This window comes from Ambystoma mexicanum, chromosome 4q (assembly GCF_040938575.1).
Source record: "Ambystoma mexicanum isolate Mex_15411 chromosome 4q, UKY_AmexF1_1, whole genome shotgun sequence".
Classification (NCBI taxonomy): Eukaryota; Metazoa; Chordata; class Amphibia; order Caudata; family Ambystomatidae; genus Ambystoma; species Ambystoma mexicanum.
The window spans coordinates 756,614,112-756,638,047 of NC_090928.1; the positions used below are offsets into that span (position 1 = coordinate 756,614,112).

The following is a 23,936-nucleotide window of genomic DNA, read 5'->3' on the forward strand; positions in this document are numbered from 1 at the left end:
AAAGCCCTGCCACTCTACATTACCTTTCCTCAGAACATAAAAACATAGCTTGCCAAGCGAATGTTGCCTGCATCACTCTCTTAGGGAATATTTAACACTAGCAATCGCCCATTATAAATTTACTCTCAAATACAGGTATATCAAACCATCTGTGTCTGCGATCAAACTAAACCTACTGTGCTGGAGGCTTGGTGGGTGAGTCCCCTTTTTAAAAGGCAGGTGACACCCACCAAAAGCGTGTGAGTTGAGAGCTATGCCCACCCCGCCTTCTCGTTTGCAGATCCATCTGAGTGCCTGGGGACCAACTCTGTTGGTGACGGTGCAAATACCTTTAACATTTAACATAAGAGCCCTCTTTCACCCCAGTTCAGAGGATATTTAGTTTTACAAATAGATGCTAGTCTTCAGTAGGTGTGAGCAACCTAAAAGCAGAGATGGTGGGGTATTGGGTATGGCATCTACCCTCCCTCGCTGTGGTTTGTTGCTGCTGCCTTATGAGGATTCATTAAACTTAAACACTTTGCTCTAAAAGGTGACAAATTTGACTGGCTTTTAGTGTAGCACCCCTTTCCCGGGGGTATCTCGGGCTGAACGTAACTGCAGAGTGCTGTATTATGCCTTCAAAATCCTCAATTAGTGATGGCTCTCCCAAGTAAGTGGCTGGCTCCATAGAAAGACAGGAGGATAGGTATGGAGTTTGAGGGGTGGGCACAGGTGGTTCCGGAAGGACTTTTGTCAAATAGGCAAGTGGTTGATTCTTAAAGCCGAGTTTTACCCACGAATTTTCAGTCTCCCACTTTTCTGTCCTCTAACCCTCAAATAAGAATTATACGCCCCCCTTAAAAAAGTTGCGCATATAAATATGAAATAAGCGGGCAAATCGAATGTTTAGAACTCGAGTCTACCAACTCAACTCACCTAGCACTTCACTGCTACAGCTCCACAACCAGCATGTCAATGCCACGGAAGAGAGAACTAAAACAACGTAAGTCAAAACTGAGCGAAGCTACCAGAGCCGCCATCTTACAACGTACGGTGCCACATCAATTCCTTGGTAAGTAGTGCATGTAGCCATGTAAAACAGCGTTATATTATTTCTTTTATGTATTATTTTAAGGAGGTATACGATGTTTTCCATGAATGTTACAAATACAAAAAAGCGCTATGACTATCTTCATTAATCGGTACTTCTATTTTCCCTGATTTTAAAGTACGATATCTGCACTGGCGACTGTCTCATTCTAAGACAGTCAACTATAAGCCGTGAGAAACTTTATATTCCCGTTTGTTCTGCTACTACTGACGCCCGCCTACACCCAGAGTCGTGAGCAGCTTTGAACTAGCTTCTTTATGAGTCCCTTGTCCGTGCTATTCCCACAAACTACAAGGGAGACAGAAACAGACGTGTTTACCCATTTGTTTATGTCCGCTTGAACAACAACACAGTCGAGGTCCATTTTCAGTCACGGAACCACTAGACCGAGTTTTTGAAAAAGTCCACGACAAGTGGATCCTAATCAGTCGATCGCTTATGGGCGTGGTACACTTGAATGTTTACTTTTCGTTTCACAAGACGTGTAATATTCGTTGAAACTATTGAGAAGGAAGTTAACATTACCCTTCTAGTAGCACATAGCTCGACTTTTAGCGAGAAGATGTGCTCGTTAGCTTCAACCAAGAAACTGCGAAAGCTCTAAATTATTAAAAACGAATAGAGACTATATAAAGGTCTTTTAGCACATCGTTTCGGCTAAAAAAAAAATTGAAAAGCTCCCTTCCCATCATGGCGGGCATTGTGGCTACCCATCTAGGGTTGTGTGGTGCACTTTTTAGCTCTACAGCGAAAATATTTTCTATCGCTTCATTGGTCTGCCTAGTCTCTTTTCTATGTTACGGGAAGTGTCCTTGTGCCTGTCAACTCTGTGACTCCACGCGTTTATCGTGTCATTCATGAGTAATTCTTCACTGTTGCGTTGTGTTGTGATAGTATTGATTCTATGATCACGAAACGCGGCTTTTACCAAATAATTACTGCGCGACTCCGATCACCCAATAGAAACCCTCACTCTTGTTCTCCAGGGGTACCACACGCAGATACCCACTCACTCCTGGAGATCGTGACAGTTGATTAGCACAGTACTGCATTACCAATAATAGATTCTGAGCACAGCAACTGGGCTGCTAAGTACCGAACAATCAAGCTGACGTTTGTGGTGCTGTATTTGTTAGCTGGCAAATTCATTGAGAAATGTGTCACTCAGCAGAGACTCCGTGAAGTACCACGCAGCGCAGACCAGACACCATATGTCCCACTGGAGACCACTAATAGTGACATCTCTAGTCAAAGATCATCGCTTGTAGCACCCACCCGAGACCTCAACCGCCGAGCATACACTGGTATTGATGTCCGCCCACAAAACAAGTAGAACTGATAAAACACCACCAAGGTCATAATGTGGACATGCATTCTTTCAAGTGTTGCCTGTGGCTTTAGGATGGGCGATTAAATAGTCATAACAGAGCCGCCTGTCTCCACTGCTGCAGAAAGTGTCAGCCCTGGAATAGCGCAGGACATCCCTAGTCAGTCAAGGAGATGAGTGCAGCAAATCAGCTCCATCTCCTGGCAAGGAGCTCTGTACAGCCCGCTCGCTTTTTAACCTGCAGCTTCACTAGCGGGAATGCCGGTTACCATATGACATGTCCTGTTTCTGGGGGGAAAATAATGTCGCCTTTCAGTTTGGATAGATACCCAAAACCTTCAGCCACCCCCATGGCCTTTTCTGTTAGGGGGATCAGTTCAGGGCACTTCTGCCACAGGATAGTGATGAGAGGTGCGTCCGGGTTTCTACGAATGAAAAACCCTCCCTCACAACAATCTACAGGAAGAACTGTCTCATCTCGGACAGACAGTGTCCTTCGAGTGTTTGACAGGAGCATGAAGAGGAAACAGAAAAACTGGGCTGCAGCGCTGCCAAATGCAGAGCATTACAACTACCTCAAAGAAGAGGTGAGTCACAGACTTGTACTTTTTTTTGTAGATGTTTGACAAAATATGTTTTGTCACATGTTTGTGCTTGCCCCACCCGTAGCATAAATACTAATAGAAAATAGGACAAAGAATGTTGGAAAGGAGATGATTGGGTTGGCATGGCAACTGTCAACGCTTGTCTCATGAACTCGCTCATGTACTATTGTATTTATATAGCGCACAAAGCACCGAGGCAACTGGGCGCATTTCTTGGGTACATATAGCAGTGCATATTTGCAGTTACAGGCATAGTAATTCACAAGCATGGAAAATAGTCAATTAACACTGAGTACAGAGTATATACAGTATGGACAATTGGAGGAATGAATATTCACAGAGGGAATGGTGTGTGGAGACTGACAGCAAGGTGGGTTAATTTTCGTTCAGATTAAGCTAGGCCTCATTGCGGAATTAGTGGATGGATGGTTCTAACCTGATGTTAGGCAGTAGTGCATTCCAGGTTTTGGCAGCAAGGACTGGGAAGCTTTTACCCACTGCTTTTTGTACTTTGGTATGATGAGGTAATTAGAGTGGGAAGATATGGTTTGTCTTAATGAGGTGTGGAGTTTGAATTTGTCACAGTTATTTGGGTGCTTGATTATGTATACATTTGTGTATGAGGGAGAGAGTCTTAAATTTAATTCTTTGGTTAATTGAGAGCCAATGAACACTGCGTCTCACTCAGCTCAGAGATGTGCAGATTTCCAGGGAAGTTGGTAGCTGCTCTTAGTGCATTGTTTTGATACATCTGTAGTTTGTTTAGATTGTGCTGACTAGTGGCTAGGTAGAGTGCATTGCAGTAGTATACCTTGGTTAGTACAAGCGCCCAAGCCAGGGTGATGTCATTTTCAGTCGTCAGGAACGGTCTGCATGCGTTGATGAGCTTACATGTCTAAACAGTAGTGGAAGCTGTAGCATTGATTTGTTTGCCTAGCAAGATGGTGGAGTCGATGTACACACCTTGTGTTTTGACGTCTTTTGAGACTTTGATGTTGTTGCCGTTAATGTTGAAAGTGTTAAATTTGTTGTCCAATTAAGTCTGGCTTGGGTTCCCACTAGGAGAAGCTCAGTCTTGTCGTCGTTGAGGCAGAGCCCGTGTTGTGCCATCCAAGCTTGGATGATAAGGTAAATGTCCATGAGTCGTCGTGAGTCTATGTCGTGGTTGCCTGTGAAGTGTATGAGAATTTGTGTGTCGTCGGCGTAATTGGTGTATGAGATGCCCAGGTGGTCAAGTTTGTCAAAAAGAGGTTTTGTGAATATGTTGTAGAGTGTGGGGGAGATACAGGAGCCTTGAGGGACCCTGCATGTGACCGTCTCTGGGGGTGCCGAAGCAGACGGTGCAAATACTCTGGTTGTTCTATTGTTCAGAAATGACTGGATCCAGGAGGTGGCGTCATTGGAGAAGTGGGCTGCTGAGGTGAGGTGGTTGCAGAGGGTTTTGTGGTCGACCAGGTCAAACACCGCTGATAAATCTAGTAAGAGAAGGATGGCAAGGTTGCCTGAGTCCTTGATATTCTCAATTTGGGTTACTAGATGTATCAGGGCTGTTTCGGTGCCGTGTCTGGGACGGAATCCAGATTGGCGTAGCCCTAGGAGGTTCTTGCTTTCCAGGTGGTGCTGGATCTGCAGGTAGGCTGCTCTATCGATGATCTTCAGGAGGAAGGGTACTGTGGTGATGGGTCTGTAGTTGGAGGGGTTATTGGGATCAAGGGATGGTTTCTTGAGAAGTGGCATAACCCATGCGTCCTTGAGGTTCGTAGGGATAGTATTGGACTTGAAGGAGGCGTTGATTAAAGAAGTGATAAACGGGGCAGTCTCCTTTGCTGTTTCTTTTATGATAGGTGCGGGGCAAATGTCGCCCATGCATCTGGAGGGTTTTACGCTTAGTATTATTTCTTCTACTTCTTTGACACTGAGTGGGGTGAGTCTGAATAAGTCGGGTTGGGCAGGGTGTGGTGTGATAGTTGTAGGTGCGGGAGGGTTGTTTGATAAGTCTGCTTTTTCCCTTGTAGGAGCTCAATTTTGTCTGACGAGGCCTTTTGGATGTTATGACACCAGGTGGCGTCCTTGGAGCAGGTAGTCGGAGGAGGTGTGGGTGATTCTAATTCTCTGAGAATATTGAACAATTCTTTGGTATTCGATTTGGTGTTTTGAATACGGTCATATAGGAGTTGGATTTGGCTAGGAAAATGGCAGATTTGTGGGTCGCAGAGGCTGCTAGGAAGTTTTCTTTATTAGGAGCTGATGGGAAATTTTTCCAACTGGTTTCAGCTGCTCTTTTGCTTTTACGCAGTGTTTTTAGTTGTCGGGTGAACCAGGTATTTAGGTGGGCAAGGGGTTTGGCTTTGTGAAGCATTTGAGGTGCTATTTTGTTGATGGTGTTAAGCAGGGTAGTATTGTAGAGGTTAAGCAGATGAGTAGGGGCCTCGTTAGGCTCAAGGGCAATGTCCGCCTGCAGGAGCGGTTGTATAAGTGGGAGTAGGTTGAGGGCTGTTATGTTTCATGTATTTCTTGCTAATCTTGGGTCGGCTAGGATTTTCTCATGGTTGGGGATGTTTCTAGGAATGTAGAAGAGAATGGCATGATGGCCGGTCCAGGCGAGAGGATGGTTAGAAGTGATGGAGGTGTTGCAGTTGCAATCAGAGATCCAGTCTAGTTGTCGCCCTGTGGAGTGTGTAGATGGTGCAAGTCGTCAGGTGAGGCCTAGATTGGTTATGCTATTGCTAATCTCAATTGCGTTCTTGTCGTTGATGTCATGTAGCCCAAGTTTGAAGTCTCTGAGGGGGGATGGTTTGTGTGCTTGGTTTGGCCTTATTGGACAGCAGAAGTGATAAATCTTCTTCGAAGGAAGAGAACGGGCCAAGGGGTCTATAGATCAGGTGGGCTGTGATGGTCTGTGAAGGTGATAGGGGCAGTTTGAATGACAAGTGTTCAGTGGATAGGAGTGTTTGGCTTAGAACCTGTCTGATGCCGAGGGCAGATTTACCTTTGGAGGAAGTTCTATCTTGCCTGATAATTGTGTATTGGTCCGGGATGGCCAGTGATAAGAGGGGACCTGAGGCGGGGTGGAGTCACGTTTCCGTGATGGCTAGGAGGTCTAAGTCGTTGGATATTATGAGGTCGTTGATATTGAGCGCGTGGGCTGTTAGTGACCTGGCATTGATGAGACATCCTTTCAATGTGGAAGCAGGATTAGTCTGTGATGACTGGAGATTGGTGTTTTTGGCTGGAGTACTAGGGATGGGGTGTGGGTTGTTTGCGGTAATGGGCTTATTCTGGTCTGCTTTGCGGAGATTCGTTGGTGAGAGATTGCGTGTAGATTTTAGATGTTTTTTAATAAATCTGTAACCTAGTCTGGCATTCCTGGTGGAGGTAGGGCACGGCATTTTAGGTGTGGGTTTCCGCGCAAATATGTTTATCCATTGTTCAGGAGTGAGGTTTTGTCCTTGGCAGAAGGTGTTAGTTCTGGGCTTTGTGATGATTTGTTCGATGGCTGGTAGGAAGACAGTGGGTTTAATGTTGGTTGAGTAAGGCAATGTAGTAGCCATAGTTAAGGTATCGATGCCTTCTGATTCCTTAGGTCGGCAGCTGTCTTTGGCATATTCCCTTATGGGGCTGTTATGGGCATGGTCGTCCATAGTGTTTTGGGAACACTTACATGCACATAGGTAAGGTAATAGAGAGTAAGTCATTAAGCAGAGTATTAACATGACAGTGTTGTTAGGCTGTATGGCCATAGATAGGTAGTTGAGGGTGTCGGGCAGGTAAATGAAAACTATTGTGCATCGGTTGGTGTTGTTGTAGATACTAGGGAACGCAGGTCTTATTCACTGAGATAAGCGAGTAACAGGATTGAGTCTACGGGTATCAATTCGTTTTTTTTCTGTACTTTTCCGCTATATCAACCAGTGAGAGTTTACTATGTTCCAGGTAGGCCAATCGGGAGCCATGCTGAGAGAAGATGCGTCTCTGAAAGCCTGGTTGCTGTATATTTGTGTATGTTTACTCTCACATGTTTCTTCTTGCTGAATGCCGGAGAAGAGCGATAGGCCTGCCTTTTCCCCCAAGTCGTCAACCCGCCACCCATCCAACAGGAGGTAGAGACATGTCTTGCCCATTCCCTAAGCAAAGAAGAACAATTTCTCCTTGCCTGATAATGGCAGCCACACTGCACATGCACAGTTTCATGTGTCTCGTGGAGTTTGGTGCCACAGGAGATGATCCGTGGTGGCACAGCAGATAAAGGTTCATAAGCCCCTGTCAGCAGATGAACACATATGCTGTCTCCCCCACCTGGCCTTGCTGTACCATCAAGTTAAATGTAGCTCTATACTCCAGAGAGAAAGAGGACACTGTTGTTGCATCGTTGATTTTTTTTGTTACATCGTTTGTGTGCGTTTGTATGTCTATAGTGAGTCAGTCGTTTATGTGCGTGATTGATTGAGTGTGTGTGTTAGAAAACCCACAGAAGAGTCATAGTAGTATTTATGGGAGACCTGATTTCCCCTCTTAAGAGTCTCTCTTCTTTGATTCACTGTCAACCACCCATGAGAGTCCTTTAGTGGCTCCAGGTTTTACTAAGGGCCTCAGTAGCGGACTGTTTCCTGGATGTGGGAGGAAAAGGCAGCTCTGTAGGCCTGGAGCGCTCCCATCTTCCACACCTTGTCAGGAGCGCATGCATGTGAATGAGAGGTAACTGCTCCTTTATAAGTTGTACTCTTGTCCTGAAAGAAGTACTCCAGAGCCACAGGTAGGGGACAAGCTTCTTTACTAGGTTCCGGGTTACAAGATGACACAAGAGGTAAGTTCATGGGTAAGTAAGTAGAAGGTACAAGAAGGATACATAAGAAGACATCCACCGGCCTCCACTCTCACAGGCAGCTCACTCTAACTGAATCTTATGGAACACAAAGGGCACTCACACCACAACATTCCACAGCTAACCTTCCACCAGGCATTACATCAGGCAAGCATCCACACAGGGCCAGAGCAAATAGACTCGGGACATAACACTCCTCCTCACTCTGAGACACTATTCAGGTGTGCAAAATATGCCTTAACAAGGGAACTATTTAATTCTTGTCAACCTTTGGATTACAGGATTCAAATGAGCGCATGCCAGGCATGAACAAACTCAAGTTAAATCAAATAAACAAATGATAGGCAGCCTAGCTAGCACCTCTTTTAGTGACTAGGTTCACTCTGCACGTGTCTGTGTAGCCTGCTAGAGAGTGACCCATAAGAAAGGTTGGCTATCTCGATCGCATAACTTTAAAATGTGGAGAGGTTGCTCATTACAGTGCACTGAATACGTTTGATTTTTCATGGCAAACAGAAAAAATGTAATATAATGCAACGTGTGGAGTGGTTGCTGAGTGGTGCAGTCCTGCAGTCACTCCATACCTGGCTGTCCTGAGCAGTGTCTTTCTACTCTGTCTACCTTGCTGGCTGACTGACTGGGGAGGAGCTGTTGATAAAACCCCAGTCTGACGGTTGCGGAGTGGTTGCGGAGTGGTTGCGGAGTGGTTGCGGAGTGGTTGCGGAGTGGTTGCGGAGTGGTGCAGTCCTGCAGTCATGACAGGCAGGACGGCAGTAGCGGCGGAGGAGTTTGAGGAGCGTCGCTTGAGAAGCACCAGACCCCAACGAGATGGAGCTCCTTTACAAGACAAGGAGAATGAGGACCTGGCTGGACCAGAAGAACTTACTGAGCAAAGAGGTGAAAGGAAAATGGGCATAGGTCTTGTGCCCCCATCCATAACATCAAGACCCAGACTATAGCGCATCCCTGTATTAAAGCCCTCTTCTAACATATCTAATATTTCTAACATCTCTAATGACTTGCGGAACTCTCCTAATAAACCAGCTGTTAGTGCCCCCCCCCGATCCTCTTTAACACCCGGAATACTCCAGCCCAGGTACGCCCTGTATTTGTCTTCGAGGAAGCCCTCGGGTCTCCAGTGCAGAGATGTCATGATGTCGCAAGCCCCCACAGCCCCCACCTCCTTACCTTCACAGCCCAGGCGCTCTCATGGATCTCAGTCTTCTTCCACTTGGTCCGCGTTGGCGCTCCGCCCCTCGTTGCATTCCTGGCGACTCTACCCCAGCTGGTCCTGGGGTCGGCCTTGGCGCCTGCAGGGGTGCGGGGGTGCCCTCCAGCTTCGCGGGCACCTTGCAAAGCCGACGCACCACCGTAAAGGGTCACGTGCACTGGCTAGCGGTCACGTGACCCGGAAGAAATGTAAGAAGCGGTCACGTGACCAGGTGGGCAGTCACGTGACTTGGAAATACGTTTAAAAGGAGCATCAGGTTACTCCACAGTGCTTCTCAGCTGTGCTCCTTAGCGGCTAGTGGCTATTCTTGGAAACTACTATTGGATTTCACGGATTCTGACCCTGCTTTGCATTCCTGGGATTGTCTTTTGGATTTTGCCCCTGAACCTGACATTTTGGAACTGTTTTTGGCCCTTGGACTCCCTTGCTGGACTGCTACCTGGATCAACCTTTGGATTTGTTTGCCTTGAATCTATTGGATTGTGACTCTTGACATTACTTTCTGGTGCTGCCATATTGGATTCCAGTGATCCTTCAATCACAGCAACTTTGATTGCCTGCCTGCATCCTGCTGTCCACTCTCTTCAAGCGGGAACAGTTAGGTCCCACGTTAACACCAGTCATCCTTGGGGTAGGTGTCGCTTATGATTCTATTTGCCCTTGTTCATTGTGTTCCAACAATAACTGCATTCTAACCCTTGCCTTTCCTTTCAGCCATCCGGGACCCAGTGCATCCTGTTCCTGCCTTTATCCTGCGGCCCCAATAACCGATCAGCGAGTAGTATAGCTCTTCTCTGATTGGTGCTTGGGGATGGAAGCACTATAATCTACCTGGACCTCAAGGCATAACAGACTTAGAAGCCGTTCTCCACAGGATTATGGAAGCCTCCGCCGGGGACCCGGTGGCTGCCCTTGTCCAAGCAATCACTGTTCTAAGAGCTGACATGACGGTCCATCAGCGATTAGATGCAATACAAAGTGAAAGGCATGCTCTACCTCCTGATGAGGAATTTGGGGACGCCCCTTCCCAGCCAGACCCCCCAAGTGGCACCAAGTGCTCCAGCCCCGTTTTATGTACCCACACACTTTCCATTAGCTGCCCCCGAGAAATTCCAAGGTGATCCCCGGAAGTTTCGTACCTTCCTCAATCAATGTAAGTTACACTTTGTGTCGTCCACAGGCCTTCCCCGATTCCACCACCAAAGCCGCTTTCACTTTGTCCCATTTGACAGGCATCGCAGCCACTTGGGCCAATCCATTGTTAGAAAATGATAGTCCCGTGTTATATGACTTTGACAGGCTAGTTACTGAGATGAGCAAAACAAAAGAGGTGATGGTTGGAAGGTTTAGAATAAATCTCAACCTCTGGCATTGCTCTGGGCAACCCTCCAGACCATCGTTCTTCACCTGCCAAGCCATTACAAAAGGTGAAAGACCATATGCAAATCAGGCTTGGTCCCACCCCCAAAGGGGTAGTCCAGCCTGAACTGCTAGGTCACATTCCTTCTGCACGAGACCACAAGCATCCCCAGACATGTTTCAACCTTGTTGGGCGTCATCAGTGAGTAGTAGCTTGGGTCTCTAGGCCCAGCAGGCACGGGACCAACGTCTGGGCATACCCGTCCCACTCGGGGTGACAAAAGCAAAACAAAAGAGGTGATGGTTGGAAGGTTTAGAATAAATCTCAACCTCTGGCATTGCTCTGGGCAACCCTCCAGACCATCGTTCTTCACCTGCCAAGCCATTACAAAAGGGGAAAGACCATATGCAAATCAGGCTTGGTCCCACCCCCAGAGGGGTAGTCCAACCCGAACTGCTAGGTCACATCCATTCTGCACAAGACCACAAGCATCCCCAGACATGTTTCAACCTTGTTGGGCATCATCAGTGAGGAGTAGCTTGGGTCTCTAGGCCCAGCAGGCACGGGACCCACGTCTGGGCATACCCGTCCCACTCGGGGTGACAAAAGCGAAGCAACGGCAGTGGTACAGATTCCTTCAAAACCTTCCACCCATCACGTTTGTGGTCATAGTTTGTCTCACTATGTGAGAGAGGGTATGCCCAGACGTGGGTCCCTTGCTCGCTGCGCCATAGGGAACCAAGCTGCACCTCACTGAGGAGGCCCAACAAGGCCGAAACATGTCTGGGGTTGCTTGTGTTTCCGTGCAGAGGGGACCTGGCCTAGCAGTTCGGGCTGGGCTGCTACCATTGGTGGCAGTACCAGACTGATTTGCATATGGCTAGACCCCTTTTGCAATGGCGCAGATGGGCTAAAAAACGGTGGTCTGGAAGGTTGCCCAGTGCAACACCAGTGGTACAGATTCATTCAAAACCTTCCACCCATCACTTTTGTGGTCACAGTTTGTCTCACTATGTGAGAGAGGGTATCCCCAGGCGTGGGTCCCTTGCTCGCTGCGCCATAGGGAACCAAGCTGCACCTCACTGAGGAGGCCCAACAAGGCCGAAACATGTCTGGGATTGCTTGTGTTTCCGTGCAGAGGGGACCTGGCCTAGCAGTTCGGGCTGGGCTGCTACCATTGGTGGCAGTACCAGACTGATTTGCATATGGCTAGACCCCTTTTGCAATGGCGCAGACGGGCTAAAAAACGGTGGTGTGGAAGGTTGCCCAGAGCAACGCCAGTGGTACAGATTCATTCAAAACCTTCCACCCATCACTTTTGTGGTCAGAGTTTGTCTCACTATGTGAGAGAGGGTATGCCCAGGCGTGGGTCCCTTGCTCGCTGCGCCATAGGGAACCAAGCTGCACGTCACTGAGGAGGCCCAACAAGGCCGAACATGTCTGGGATTGCTTGTGTTTCTGTGCAGAGGGGACCTGGCCTAGCAGTTCGGGCTGGGCTGCTACCATTGGTGGCAGTACCAGACTGATTTGCATATGGCTAGACCCCTTTTGCAATGGCGCAGACGGGCTAAAAAACGGTGGTGTGGAAGGTTGCCCAGAGCAACTCCAGTGGTACAGATTCATTCAAAACCTTCCACCAATCACTTTTGTGGTCATAGTTACTGAGATGACCAGGGTGTTTGATACACGTCATAAGGCACAAACACGTGATTTAGAACTCCTTGAGTTAGTACAGGGGAAAACCACCCTCATCGAATATATAACACGGTTCAATCAGTTATCGGTCGAGACGGCCTGGCCAGAGGAGAAGAAAGCAGTTGTTTTCTATAAAGGGTTAAGCAATCACATGAAAGACGCCCTTGCTGTTGTTCTTTCACTCCCCACACAATATCCCGAATTGGTGTATTTAACATTACCGTATCTGAACCACCAAGTGAACCCAATGAAATAGGGGGTGTCCCATCTCCCTTGCCGAGAGAGAAAGACGCAGACAAGCCAACGGCTGCTTCTACTGCGGATTGAACGGTCATTTTGTTAAAGAGTGTCCCAGACGGCCAAAACCACGACCCACAGGTTTTCTAAAGGCTCGTCCCTAGAGCAGGGGGCACGGACGAGCCTGCCTATACAGCATACTATGCCCCCTTCCTTATCACCAGCCACACAACCACTTTCTCTCCCTGCTGTTCTAACTACAGCCGATAACATTAAATACCAGGTACAATTAGTCATCGATTCTGGAGCCACGGGTAACTATGTCGATATCACACTGACAGCTTCCCTAAACTTGCCCTTACAGAACAAACCAAAACCCTAACCAGTACAAGCCGTAGACGGATCCCCTTTACTTTCTGGTTCTATTAGGCAACAAACTGCACCAGTGACCCTTCTTATGCAGGACACACATCAAGAAATCCTTCCTTTTGACGTGATTACTACCCCACAATATGGCTTGATCCTGGGTATCCCATGGTTACGTACTCTCAATCCCGTCGTCAATTGGTCCCAAGGTGTTATTGTCTTTGAATCAATGTATTGCCAAGAGCATTGCCTTGTCCCTTCGGACCCAACCACACCTGCTCAAGTACTAGGCGCCATGGCTCAGATGTCCTTACATGACCCTCAACCAATGGAGCTGGACACCCCGGAACATATAGTTGACCTCGTTACTACCAACATCCCTCCCGAATACCATGAGTACCTAGAGGTTTTTGACAAAAAGGCATCTGAACACCTGCCCCCTCATAGATCCTACTATTGCCGCATAGATCTGGTTCCCGGGGCTGCTGTACCTTGACGACGGATCTACTCTCTCTCTCTCCACCAGAGGATGCCGTTCTAAGGGAGTATATACATCAGTCTCTCCAAGTGGGACACATTTGACCATCCCAATCCCCCGCCGCGAGTCCAAAAAAGGAGATCTCCGCCCATGCTATCCCACTCATCACCCCATTACTGGACCGTCTAGCAAACGCCACAGTCGTCACCAAACTTGATCTCGGTGGAGCTTATAACCTAATCCGCATCTGTGAGGGCGATGAATGTAAAACAGCGTTTTGCACTAAGTACGGCCTTTACGAATATACTGTTATGCCTTTCGGGCTTTGCAATTCACCCGCTACATTTCAAAGATTTATGAATTCAATCTTCCATGATATCATTGACACCTTTATGGTGGTTTACCTAGATGATATATTGGTGTTCTCACAGACCCACCAAGAACACATTGTGCATGTCAGGGAGGTCCTACACCGACTCCGTACTCACCATCTCTATGCCAAATCAGAAAAAAGCCAATTTCACGTCCAGGAAGTAGATTTTTTTGGGGTTCCATATTACATCGGGGGGTTTAGCTATGAACACCGCCAAGGTCCGGGCAGTGGTGGAATGGGCCATACCCAAGACTGCAAAAGAACTACAATCATTTCTTGGTTTCGCCAACTTTTACAGACGTTTCATCGCAGGTTTTTCTTCTATCGTCGCACCATTGACTCACCTTACAAGTCCACACACCCCTTTTTATATGGACCTCCTTGCAGCAGAATGCATTTACAAACCTCAAGACGGCCTTCACTACTGCCCCCCTCCTACAACCCCCCAACCCGGAAATACCCTATGTACTGGAAGCCGATGCCTCCTACTATGCCATGGGTGCCGTTCTATCTCAAACATGCCCTACCACCGGTTTGTTACATCCCGTTGCCTTCCATTCACGTAAGTTCACCCCAACAGAAAGCCATTATACAGTCACAGAAAAACAGCTCTTGGCTGTCAAGGATGCCTTTCAGGTTTGGCGACACCATTTATTAGGGGCCAAACACCAGGTTACAGTTTTCACTGATCACCGTAACCTTCAAGATTTAGCGTCGTTTAAATGCACCAACAGTCGGTAAGTCCGTTGGCATTTGTTTTTTCTGCCTATGATTTTGTCATAAAACACTGTCCGGGCACCGCACATGGAAAAGCAGATGCCCTTTCGCGTATTCCCGGAGGCACGTCACTCCCCATTTTTCCCGAAACCCTTCTAGACAGCCAACATGTGGTCTGTATATGTACCCCACCACCGGATTTGTTAACTACGCTCCGTCATTGGGTTACTACACATCCAGACCATTTATGTGACTGGGAGTTGGAGTTACACGACGGATTACCATTCTTACAAAACAAACTGTACTTACCTTCCCCAGACACACGCACATTAGCCCTGAAATGGGCCAATGATGCAGCCGTCAATGGACATCCTGGTCAGAAATGTACCCTGTCCTTGCTCCAGCGTTGGTGCTGGTGGCCCACTATGTGCGGAGACACAGTGTCTTATGTGGCCTCTTGTTCGATCTGCCGCCAGTGTAAGAATAGAAAGGGTCGACCCCTAGGGCTAATGCAACATCTACCCCTTCCATTGAGACCTTGGCACACCATCACCATGGCCTTTGTAACAGACATGCCTAGAGTTAAAGGTTATGACACGATATGGGTGGTGGTCGATTACTTCACGAAAATGGCACGATTTGCTCCCTGCCCCGGAATACCCACGGCCCCTGCTCTGGCTGCCCTTTTCTTTCAGTACATCTTCTGTTTTTTTGGGCTACCTTCCATTTTGATTTCGGACCGAGGGTCACAATTCACGTCCCGGTTTTGGCGATCTCTCACCAAGCTACTCGGAATTGACGCAAGTTTCTCGTCCTCTTACTACCCTGAGATTGACGGGCAAACCGAACGTGTTAACCAATCCATGGAGCAGTATTTGCGTTGTCTTTCCTTGAAACATCAGCAATCCTGGTACCAGGTACTTCATGTGGCCAAATTCGCATACAACAATGCACCACATTCCTCCACTGGCTATTCACCCTTCTATTCCCTTCATGGTCAACACCCTCGAGTCTTCCAATCCCTCATCTTCAACCCACACTACCTCCCTGTGTCTACTCCTGTGTTACCACTTTGAGGGAGGTTAAGACGGATTTCTGAACTCTGTCCTGGTGCGCAGAAGTTCAGAAGGCCAACCTAATTACTTGGAACAGGGTAACCTCTGGACGAGCCAGACCAATCAAGGTAGCGATCGCGGCGGTCAAGACTAGGTCTCAAGAGGGGTGAGGGTGACTGAAAGCCCGCAATGAGCACACAAAGCAAGATCACTTACAAACTACTCCAAACAGTTGTTATATTAAAATTATATACACATTTATTCCAAGGCCTTTAAAACAATGACCATAGCGAGAAAATCACAATATAACGATAGTAAACCAACACATACCATATCAACACAATATATATACAAATACGACAGTCTCAAGCGTTAGATGCACGAAATGGGTAGTCCACCTAAAAGGGAAGGAAGACAGGCAGTGCGAAATAATGCTTAGACCCAGTTCGCCTTCAGAGGCACCTAACTAGATGGAAGTCCGAGCCCTGCGAAGAGTGGAGCCTTGTGCTCAAAAGTACCTGCACACGCTGGTGCCAACAGGCAAAAGGAGAAGCTCTTCGAGGGAAATCAGGCAGTTCAGTTTAGTGCACAAAAGAAGAAGAACACGTTCCGCGACTCAAGCGCAGCCTCCACAGTGGGCAGAAGCAGAGCGCGAGTACGGAAAAGGGTGCTGTTTGACACAGCGGGGAAAAGCAATGGGCTCCTGCAGGAGGGCGACCAGATCCTAGCTATGCTACTCACCGGTCCCCGATGCAAGCAGACCCAGGCTTCTCCGCGTCCGTTTCAGTAGCTGGCAGGTTCAGAAGAGCAGGGAACGCCTCGTCGTCGTGTTGAGTAAAAAGACGTCCCAATCGGTGAAACCCGCACAGTTTGTTACCACAGCAGGGCAACGGAGCGGGCGTGTGTATCTGAGCCAAATGTACACTACTCACTTCAGACCTGGGAACGCCAAGTGTACGAAGCGTGTGAGATTGACAAGGACTCGAAATACTACACAACCTGGCGGCGGTTACAGAGCAAGACTCCCGTGTAAGCTGGTCAGTCAGCTGGATGGCCCAGAGACGCTTCCGAAGGCTTACTGGCAGGAGATGGTGAAGATGCCGAGAATAGCTGTTCCCGCTATTCCAAGGGTCGAAGTACCAGTACAGGCCTTCTGGTTCGATCGAAGGTGAAAAGGGTTTCACAAGGCGACAGCAGTGCAGAGGAGAAGTCCTTCAGCGGGTCACCAGCGATTCCTCGGTTCAGCCTCTTGGTTACAGGATACTTGGCTCCTGTATTCCTTCGTTCGTGAGAACTTAGGAGATCGACATGGTAGTGGTGTTTCCAGCCCCCTCTTATCCATGGTTCCCTTCGCGCCAAAACGGAGGGGACCCAATGGGAGATCCGCTCATCAACACTCACACCATTCGTGGACCAATCACGGACCACGGTGGTCCCAGGCATTCACACCACCCTAGACTCTCTGGCACCCAGGATGTGTATTGGGACCAGACATCCCAGCCCACATCCTGGAGGCACACACAAGACATGTAGAAGCCTGCGAAAGCATCAGTGTTTCGCGGGAAAGTACATGCCCAAATAAGGAAGGCCCCGGGTCGGCTCGACCTGGGGAAGGTGAAGGGAGCAAGACGGTCAGCGGATAGGACAAAGGAGCCTCGTGGTCTGGCCATTTTGGGAGCCAGGCCACCATTTTGGGTTAAGCGCGAGAAACGCGCTTAGAACGCCAAAAGGAGCTCAAAACACAAGAAACGATCGCTGCCACCATTCCCGTCCCTGAATCACTTGCACCGATCAGATACAATCCTAAACGAGTATCTAGGGCCTGTAGAAGGCTAGAGACCCAAGAGAGCTGTAACTTAGCTTACAGTGCCCTCTTGTGTCATGTTGCACGAAAGCCGCAACATGATAAAAGAAACTACGGGAAACAGCGTTCCCCGGTACTGACTGTTTTAAGGGCATGTCAATTTCCCCGTAAGAAAGGAGCGAAAGCCCAGAGGAGTGCAGCAGAAGGCTGCACTTCTCTGGCAAAGTCAAGAACAAGGTGAAAAACAACAGCAAAAAGTTTAGGGGTTGCCACATGGAAGGAAAATTACCTACAATTACGAAATCTTTCCTAACAAGGGATATACACGCTCAAATCCTGTTACACCTCTGGGAATCGCAGGCCCAAATGCACAAAACAGCAGACAAGAGGCAGGCTACAGCGCCCATCTACGCTATAGGGGACAAAGTCTGGCTTTCCACTAGGCATCTCCCATTGTCAGGTTGCCGTAAGCTCCTGCCCTGCTTTGTCGGTCCGTATCGAGTGACCCAAGTCATTAATCCTGTCGCCTACCGCCTTTCACTGCCTGTCTCTTGGCGCATTTCCACACTTCCCTTCTCAAGCCCTGTCCGGATGGCATGCGAGTCATCCTGCCTCCTTCCCCAGTCTTGAGAGGCACCTCGGTTGAATACGAGGTCAGTGCGATCCTTGGATCTCGTGTCATTCGGGGTTGTCTTTACTACTTGATAGATTGGTTGGGGTATGGTCCGGAGGAGAAGTCCTGGGAGCCCGCTAGACAAGTTAATGCCCCTTTGCTAGTTACTCGTTTCCACAGAATTACCCTCTCAGCCCACATGGACGTGTGCCCTGGGGGGTGGGTGGGGCTCTGTCATGCCATCGCAAGCCCCCACAGCCCCCACCTCCTTACCTTCACAGCCCAGGCGCTCTCATGGATCGCGGTCTTCTTCCACTTGGTCCGCGTCGGCGCTCCGCCCCTCGTGTCATTCCTGGCATCTCTACCCCCGCTGGTCCTGGGGTCGGCCTTGGCACCTGCGGGGGCACTGGGGTGCCCTCCAGCTTCGCGGGCACCTTGCAAAGCCGACGCACCACCGTAAAGGGTCACGTGCACCAGCTAGCGGTCACGTGACCCGGAAGAAATGTAAGAAGCAGTGACGTGACCAGGTGGGCAGTCACGTGACCCAGACATATGTTTAAAAGGAGCATCAGGTTACTCCTCAGTGCTTCTCAGCTGTGCTTCTTAGCGGCTAGTGGCTATTCTTGGAAACTACTGTTGGATTTCACAGATTTTGACCCTGCTTTGCATTCCTGGGATTGTCTTTTGGATTTTGCCCCTGAACCTGACATTTTGGAACTGTTTTTGGCCCTTGGACTCCCTTGCTGGACTTCTACCTGGATCAACCTTTGGATTTGTTTACCTTGAACCTATTGGATTGTGACTCTTGACATTATTTTCTGGTGCTGCCATATTGGATTCCAGTGATCCTTCAATCACAGCAACTTTGAGTGCCTGCCTGCATCCTTCTGTCCACTCTCTTCAAGCGGGAACAGTTAGGTCCCACGTTAGCACCGGTCATCTTTGGGCTAGGTGTCGCTTATGATTCTATTTGCCCTTGTTCATTGTGTTCCTACTATAACTGCATTCTAACCCTTGCCTTTCCTTTCAGCCATCCGGGACCCGGTCCATCCTGTTCCTGCCTTTATCCTGCGGCCCCAATAACTGATCAGCGAGTAGTATAGCTCTTCTCTGATTGGTGCTTGGGGACGGAGGCACTATAATCTACGTGGACCTCAAGGCATAACAAGAGGGGGCTGAAGGAGACGATGGTGGGGGAAGAGCACAAGGAAAATCTTGATGTAGACACCGTGCCTGAATTAAAATTTGGAGACTCTTACCCTGATCACAGTACTGTGCCAAAGTGCAGGCCAACCCACGGCGAGTGGCAATATGGCGAGTGACAACACCCACAAGCCAGCCCTACTCACCCTGCTTGCTGTGGATTTGCCGGGGGAAACACCGCCTCTGGGGTCGCCGCAGGGATGTTGGGTCGGGGGGCTCTGGAGACACCGAGTGAGCCGGCGGTGGTGGACGCCCCTCTGGGTGACGTCCCGCCATCCACGGTGACACCCCCCCTTTTGGGAGGGGTGGTGGTGGCGGTTGAGGTCCACGCGCCTGAAGCTGGAGCGGGCTTAGCTTTGCTGGGGGTTGCAAGTGGTGACGATCCTGGACCGCCACCGGGACCGCTGCCGCAGGCGAGCCTAGAAGACAGGGAGGAGTAGGAGTTGTGCCCAGGAGCTCCCGCCGCATCCAGCGCCGCAGATTCAGGCAGGGCAGCGCATTCGGGGGTTGCCGGTTTGGGCTATGGGGTCCCTGAGGAGGGGGGGGGCCCGGCCAGCCCTGCCGGCGGCGAGCATGGAGGCCCCCGTGGTGGCAGAGAAGCCGAGCAAGGCCTGCCAGGCTGGGGCTGGGAAGGGGGCAGAGCCAGCAACACAACATCAAGTGGGTGAGGACACTGACCCCTGCTGGAAGCCTGAATGTATTGAAGAAGCTAGACCCGCAAAAAGAAAGGAGCGGGCAACTACAGTAATGAAACAAAAAAAACTGAATGGGGGGGAAATATACATCAAAACCATACTATAGAGGATCAAGCCAAAAGAGCAAATCAACCAAAACAATCTCCCACAACCTGGTTGCAAACTTCTTCAAGAAAAAGGGAGACAGTACGCCGCTACCTCAGAAAGAAATCTCAGACAGCGAGCATTTGGAAGGGTGGGTGGCGGTAGAGGAATCAATCCTGTTAGAACAAACACCTAACAACCCGGAGGTGAGGGGGGCAGAAAAACAGAGGACCGTAGGCAAATCAACACCACTTGAAACGCCAGTAAAATGGCACTTTGGGAAACCTCCTACCGGCTCGCCAATCCCCCCTATACCTACACAGACGGCAGGCTCTGTGACAACGGAGCCCAACTCGACTTTTGAAAAACCACAATGGACCCCCCTGCCTGTGGGGGAGAGGGTGGATTCGAATAATGGGCTTCCCCGTGGACACCAGCAGGGAGATGTCTCAGTCCATACTAACCACGATCATCGGAACGCCCTAAGAAGCCCCCCCCAGGTGTAAGGACGCTACACACGCAACCAAAAAAATCACGGTAAACAACCCACCATGTGGACCCTATGATAAACCAACATTGGCACTTGAAGCGTGTACCACTCCAAAGAGACCTAGGGAGGGAAGAGACTCACTACATGGGGGCGTAAAGGAAACACCACAAAAGAAAATGGATCTAATGGGAGTAATGTCCACAGTGACGATTGCACTTGCTCCCTTTAGTAAATTGTACGAAGCCCTGAACGATTCAATGAGAGACCAAGCAGCAACCATGGCCCTCGTGCACACTAAGCTACTATACTTAGAAAAGCACATAATGATCAAAGAACCGAGACAAGAGAACACTAGAGAGCAAGGCACATCGTGCACAATGGACTTGGAGAGAAAAGCACAAGGAACCCAGACCAGTGACAATTGCTGGAACATACCCAGCGATCAGATACCAGGTGGAAAAAACGTGGTGAAAACGCAGGACAATGGCTGCATCAACATGGATTGTTTAGGAATAACCCCGATCACAACGGAAAATGTGACGGGTAATAAACCACAAGTTAAATCCTCAAAAAACAAAACAGAAAGAACTTGAAAACTTCTTCAACAAGAAACCCAAATTAGCAGACAAATCAAAGTAGAAGCTAAGAAAGTAGTCTTGGAAATACCGACCCCAACAAAGCTGGCAAGACGCACTGCAGTAGTGAAGCGTAGAACTGGGGATCGCGACACCACCAAGGTTACACTAGCAGGCAAAAGAGAGTCGAGAAAAAAGGAAATTCTCGGAGGAAGAGAAAGTGGAGGAAGAGGTCAATTCGATGGAGGCCCTACTGAACCTAAGCACATACACAATTGAGGATTCTGAATCGGACATACCATCATCTAAACCTCAAGCTCGAAACGTAAGTGAGTCTAGATATACCGAAGCACCAGATGCCCATTTAAAGCACCAAAGAGATCGGAAGCACAGCGAGGACCAGTTTAGAACAATGGAAGATAAACGGAGGGTACAGGAGTCCCGCTCAACCAAGGTCCCGAAGGTAAGAAGAGAGAGCAATCAATCCCAGGATAAACGCAGATATGGGCTAAGCACTGGACGCTCTAGGCCTTCGCAGAGAGAGAGACTAAAACCAAGAGGAAGTTACAGAACCTTCCAAGTGACAGTCAACAAAGTAAAGTGAGAGAACAAAGTAGGGGCCGTGCAACTCACGACACGAGTAAGGGAACGGTTAAGGAGTCCAACAAACGAACGAACACATTAAGACCGATTGCTGCATCTTCAAAATGGAGAGAACAACAGAAAAGTCAGATGATTTCAGACTAAGCAGGAAGACAATGCTGCGCATCTTTGACCAAGTTCCAAATTTACCGCAACTGACCTCCCAGGACCTAAACATCGTTGAACCTTGCGAGAAAGGCAGGAATGATCAGGCCTACCTACACATATCATCTGTATTAGTAAGCAACATCCTAAAGACAGAGATGCCCAACCTTCGATACCTGGGATACGATCTGAAAGAAATACAGGACAACACTAATCAGAGGAGCCATGAGGCGCACCAAAGCTCGAAGTTGGGATCCTCTACCATGAACGAGAAATCAGTGCACGGACAAAAAAGGCACGATAGAGACGAGGGTAACCGTTGGCTGAGTCAAAAGCCACAAAACGACCAGCACAACCGCCGACCGCATGGTACATATAATTCGAACGAACGAAAGGAAGATGAGGGATGAGGCCCCTCCAAGATAACAAGAAATCCCCAGATGGCAACCGTCCAGGAAAACTAGAAAGATGGCCAAAAGGACCTGGAGAAAAAATAAGAATCACAATAGCCCGAAGCCTGCGGAGATCCTTCAGAGAGGAGAGAGGTATCAAAGAAAGGAGCTCGGCCACACAGCAAAACCAGACATGGGTATCAAAAATGCGACAATACACAAATAAAATCTAGCAATTAGTGAACAGTAAACCCTAGTTGAACCAATCAGTGAAGTCGACCCACCTGACAATGGGCTCCTGGCACACACAAGGGTTCTCCCACTTGATGGCAAGATCTGACATTAACCTAGGATTATTCGATATCCTGTGTTTACAGGAAACATGGCTGATGATAAAGTCACACCTCGACTGATACACCCTGACATTTACCCCGGCAGAAAAGGGAAACGCAGGAAGACCAAGGGCGGGTCTTCTGACGGCTGTAAGATCAAGAAGTGGCCTAGAGCCCCTGGCCGAATTACATCTTTCCCCTCTCATCCAGGCCACCAGATTGGGGTGGCAACCCGACAGTGGAGAAACAGGAAAAAAAAAACCTTCAACGAAAAAATTCTAGTTATCAACACATACTGGAACCCAGCAGAGATCGCTACTGATCAATACCTGGAGTGCATCGACAACCTTCTGGAAGACCAGAACGAAATCCGACAACTTAACTACATCATAATAAACTGAGACTTAAATTGCACGATGGAGGATGGTGCCATCCACACTAGCACGAGATCTGCAGCTGACGGGGACAGAGCCAAAAGATGGGAAAACCTGATGGAAAAATGGGATCTGCATAACCTCCATTGACTACGATCCAAAAAGAACAAGGAGATCCCCACGTGGCAAAGATGCAACCAAAAAGGGACTATTGACCACACAATCGTATCGAGGGACCTATTGAGTATGGTCAATTCTTTCAACGTGGTCAAAACAGACAACAGTGACCAAAACATCTTAAAAACGACCTGTTATCCACATAGACCTGTGCAAGATCTAATGATACAAGAACTGGAAACAGGTCCAAGAGGTAACCGCCTAAGGTTAATGGCGGAAAGCATTAGTGAAGTGACCAAGAAGTACAAAAACAACACCAAGACCTTAAAAGATAAGTCACTCGAATCGCCAACAGTTAACTATGTGCCGCTATTGGAAACTTAACGCAGAACAAAGCAACAAAGGGGCATAACGCAAACAGCCCACAAACATAGCTATAATAAGGACTTGGTTGCGCAAAGAGCGTCCTTGAGAAAAATCCAACGAATGGCAAAAAATACCAACTCACATAAGCTGCAAACCAGATACCATCAAGCCCAACGCCAGTATGAAAACTGGGTGAGACACCACCGTGCAAGTCTCCTACAACAGGACTCTGAACAAATGCTGTGAACGCTCACGAAGAAAAGCAGCAAAGAATTCTGGTCGCTAATTCACTCGAAAACATCAAAGATGAAGACCAACTGACAGAACAACGTGAGTGAAGAGCAATGGGTGGACTTCTTCGAGACATTGTATAAAAAGCAGGAGGGCCAGATATCCAAAATTCCTGGGCATCAAGTGTCAAAGTGGGAAATCCCATGTGACCCTGGATCAATTACATCAAAAATTAATAAACTAAAAAACTCTAGAGGGCCTGGGCGGCATCTCTAACATTGACCTGAAGGAAAATGTTGACATCTGGACCCCCTTCATTGGTCAGATTTTTCAGAACTGTAACATCAGTAACAAGGTGCCCCCTTCCTGGAAGACTTCAAATGTGGTCCTGATCTTTAAAAAAGGACCTAAGGAAGATCCTAGAAACTACCACCCCATAGCGCTCCTGGATGTCATCGGGAAGGTATTTAGATCTTGCGCTCTGGATGGCCTTAACCTCTGGCTAAAAGAATCCAATTACACGGATCAATTTGGTTTGTTAGAAACATCGGCAC

General features: G+C 48.5%; 2 protein-coding genes across 2 annotated transcripts in view; one reads left to right on the plus strand and one right to left on the minus strand.

Annotated features, from left to right (window-relative positions):
- Positions 1 to 1,006, minus strand: part of ESF1 (ESF1 nucleolar pre-rRNA processing protein homolog) — a 906,650-nt gene extending 905,644 nt beyond the window's left edge. The window contains exon 1 of the mRNA XM_069608338.1: positions 919 to 1,006. The gene's annotated coding sequence lies outside the window, so the exon portion shown is untranslated. The remainder of the gene's footprint in view (positions 1 to 918) is intronic.
- A 745-nt stretch (positions 1,007 to 1,751) lies between these two features.
- The window catches only part of NDUFAF5 (NADH:ubiquinone oxidoreductase complex assembly factor 5), a 534,186-nt gene continuing 512,001 nt past the window's right edge, over positions 1,752 to 23,936 (plus strand). Inside the window, exon 1 of the mRNA XM_069608340.1 lies at positions 1,752 to 3,007. Within this exon, the coding sequence (XP_069464441.1) occupies positions 2,594 to 3,007 (414 nt within the window). The 5' untranslated portion in view covers positions 1,752 to 2,593. The remainder of the gene's footprint in view (positions 3,008 to 23,936) is intronic.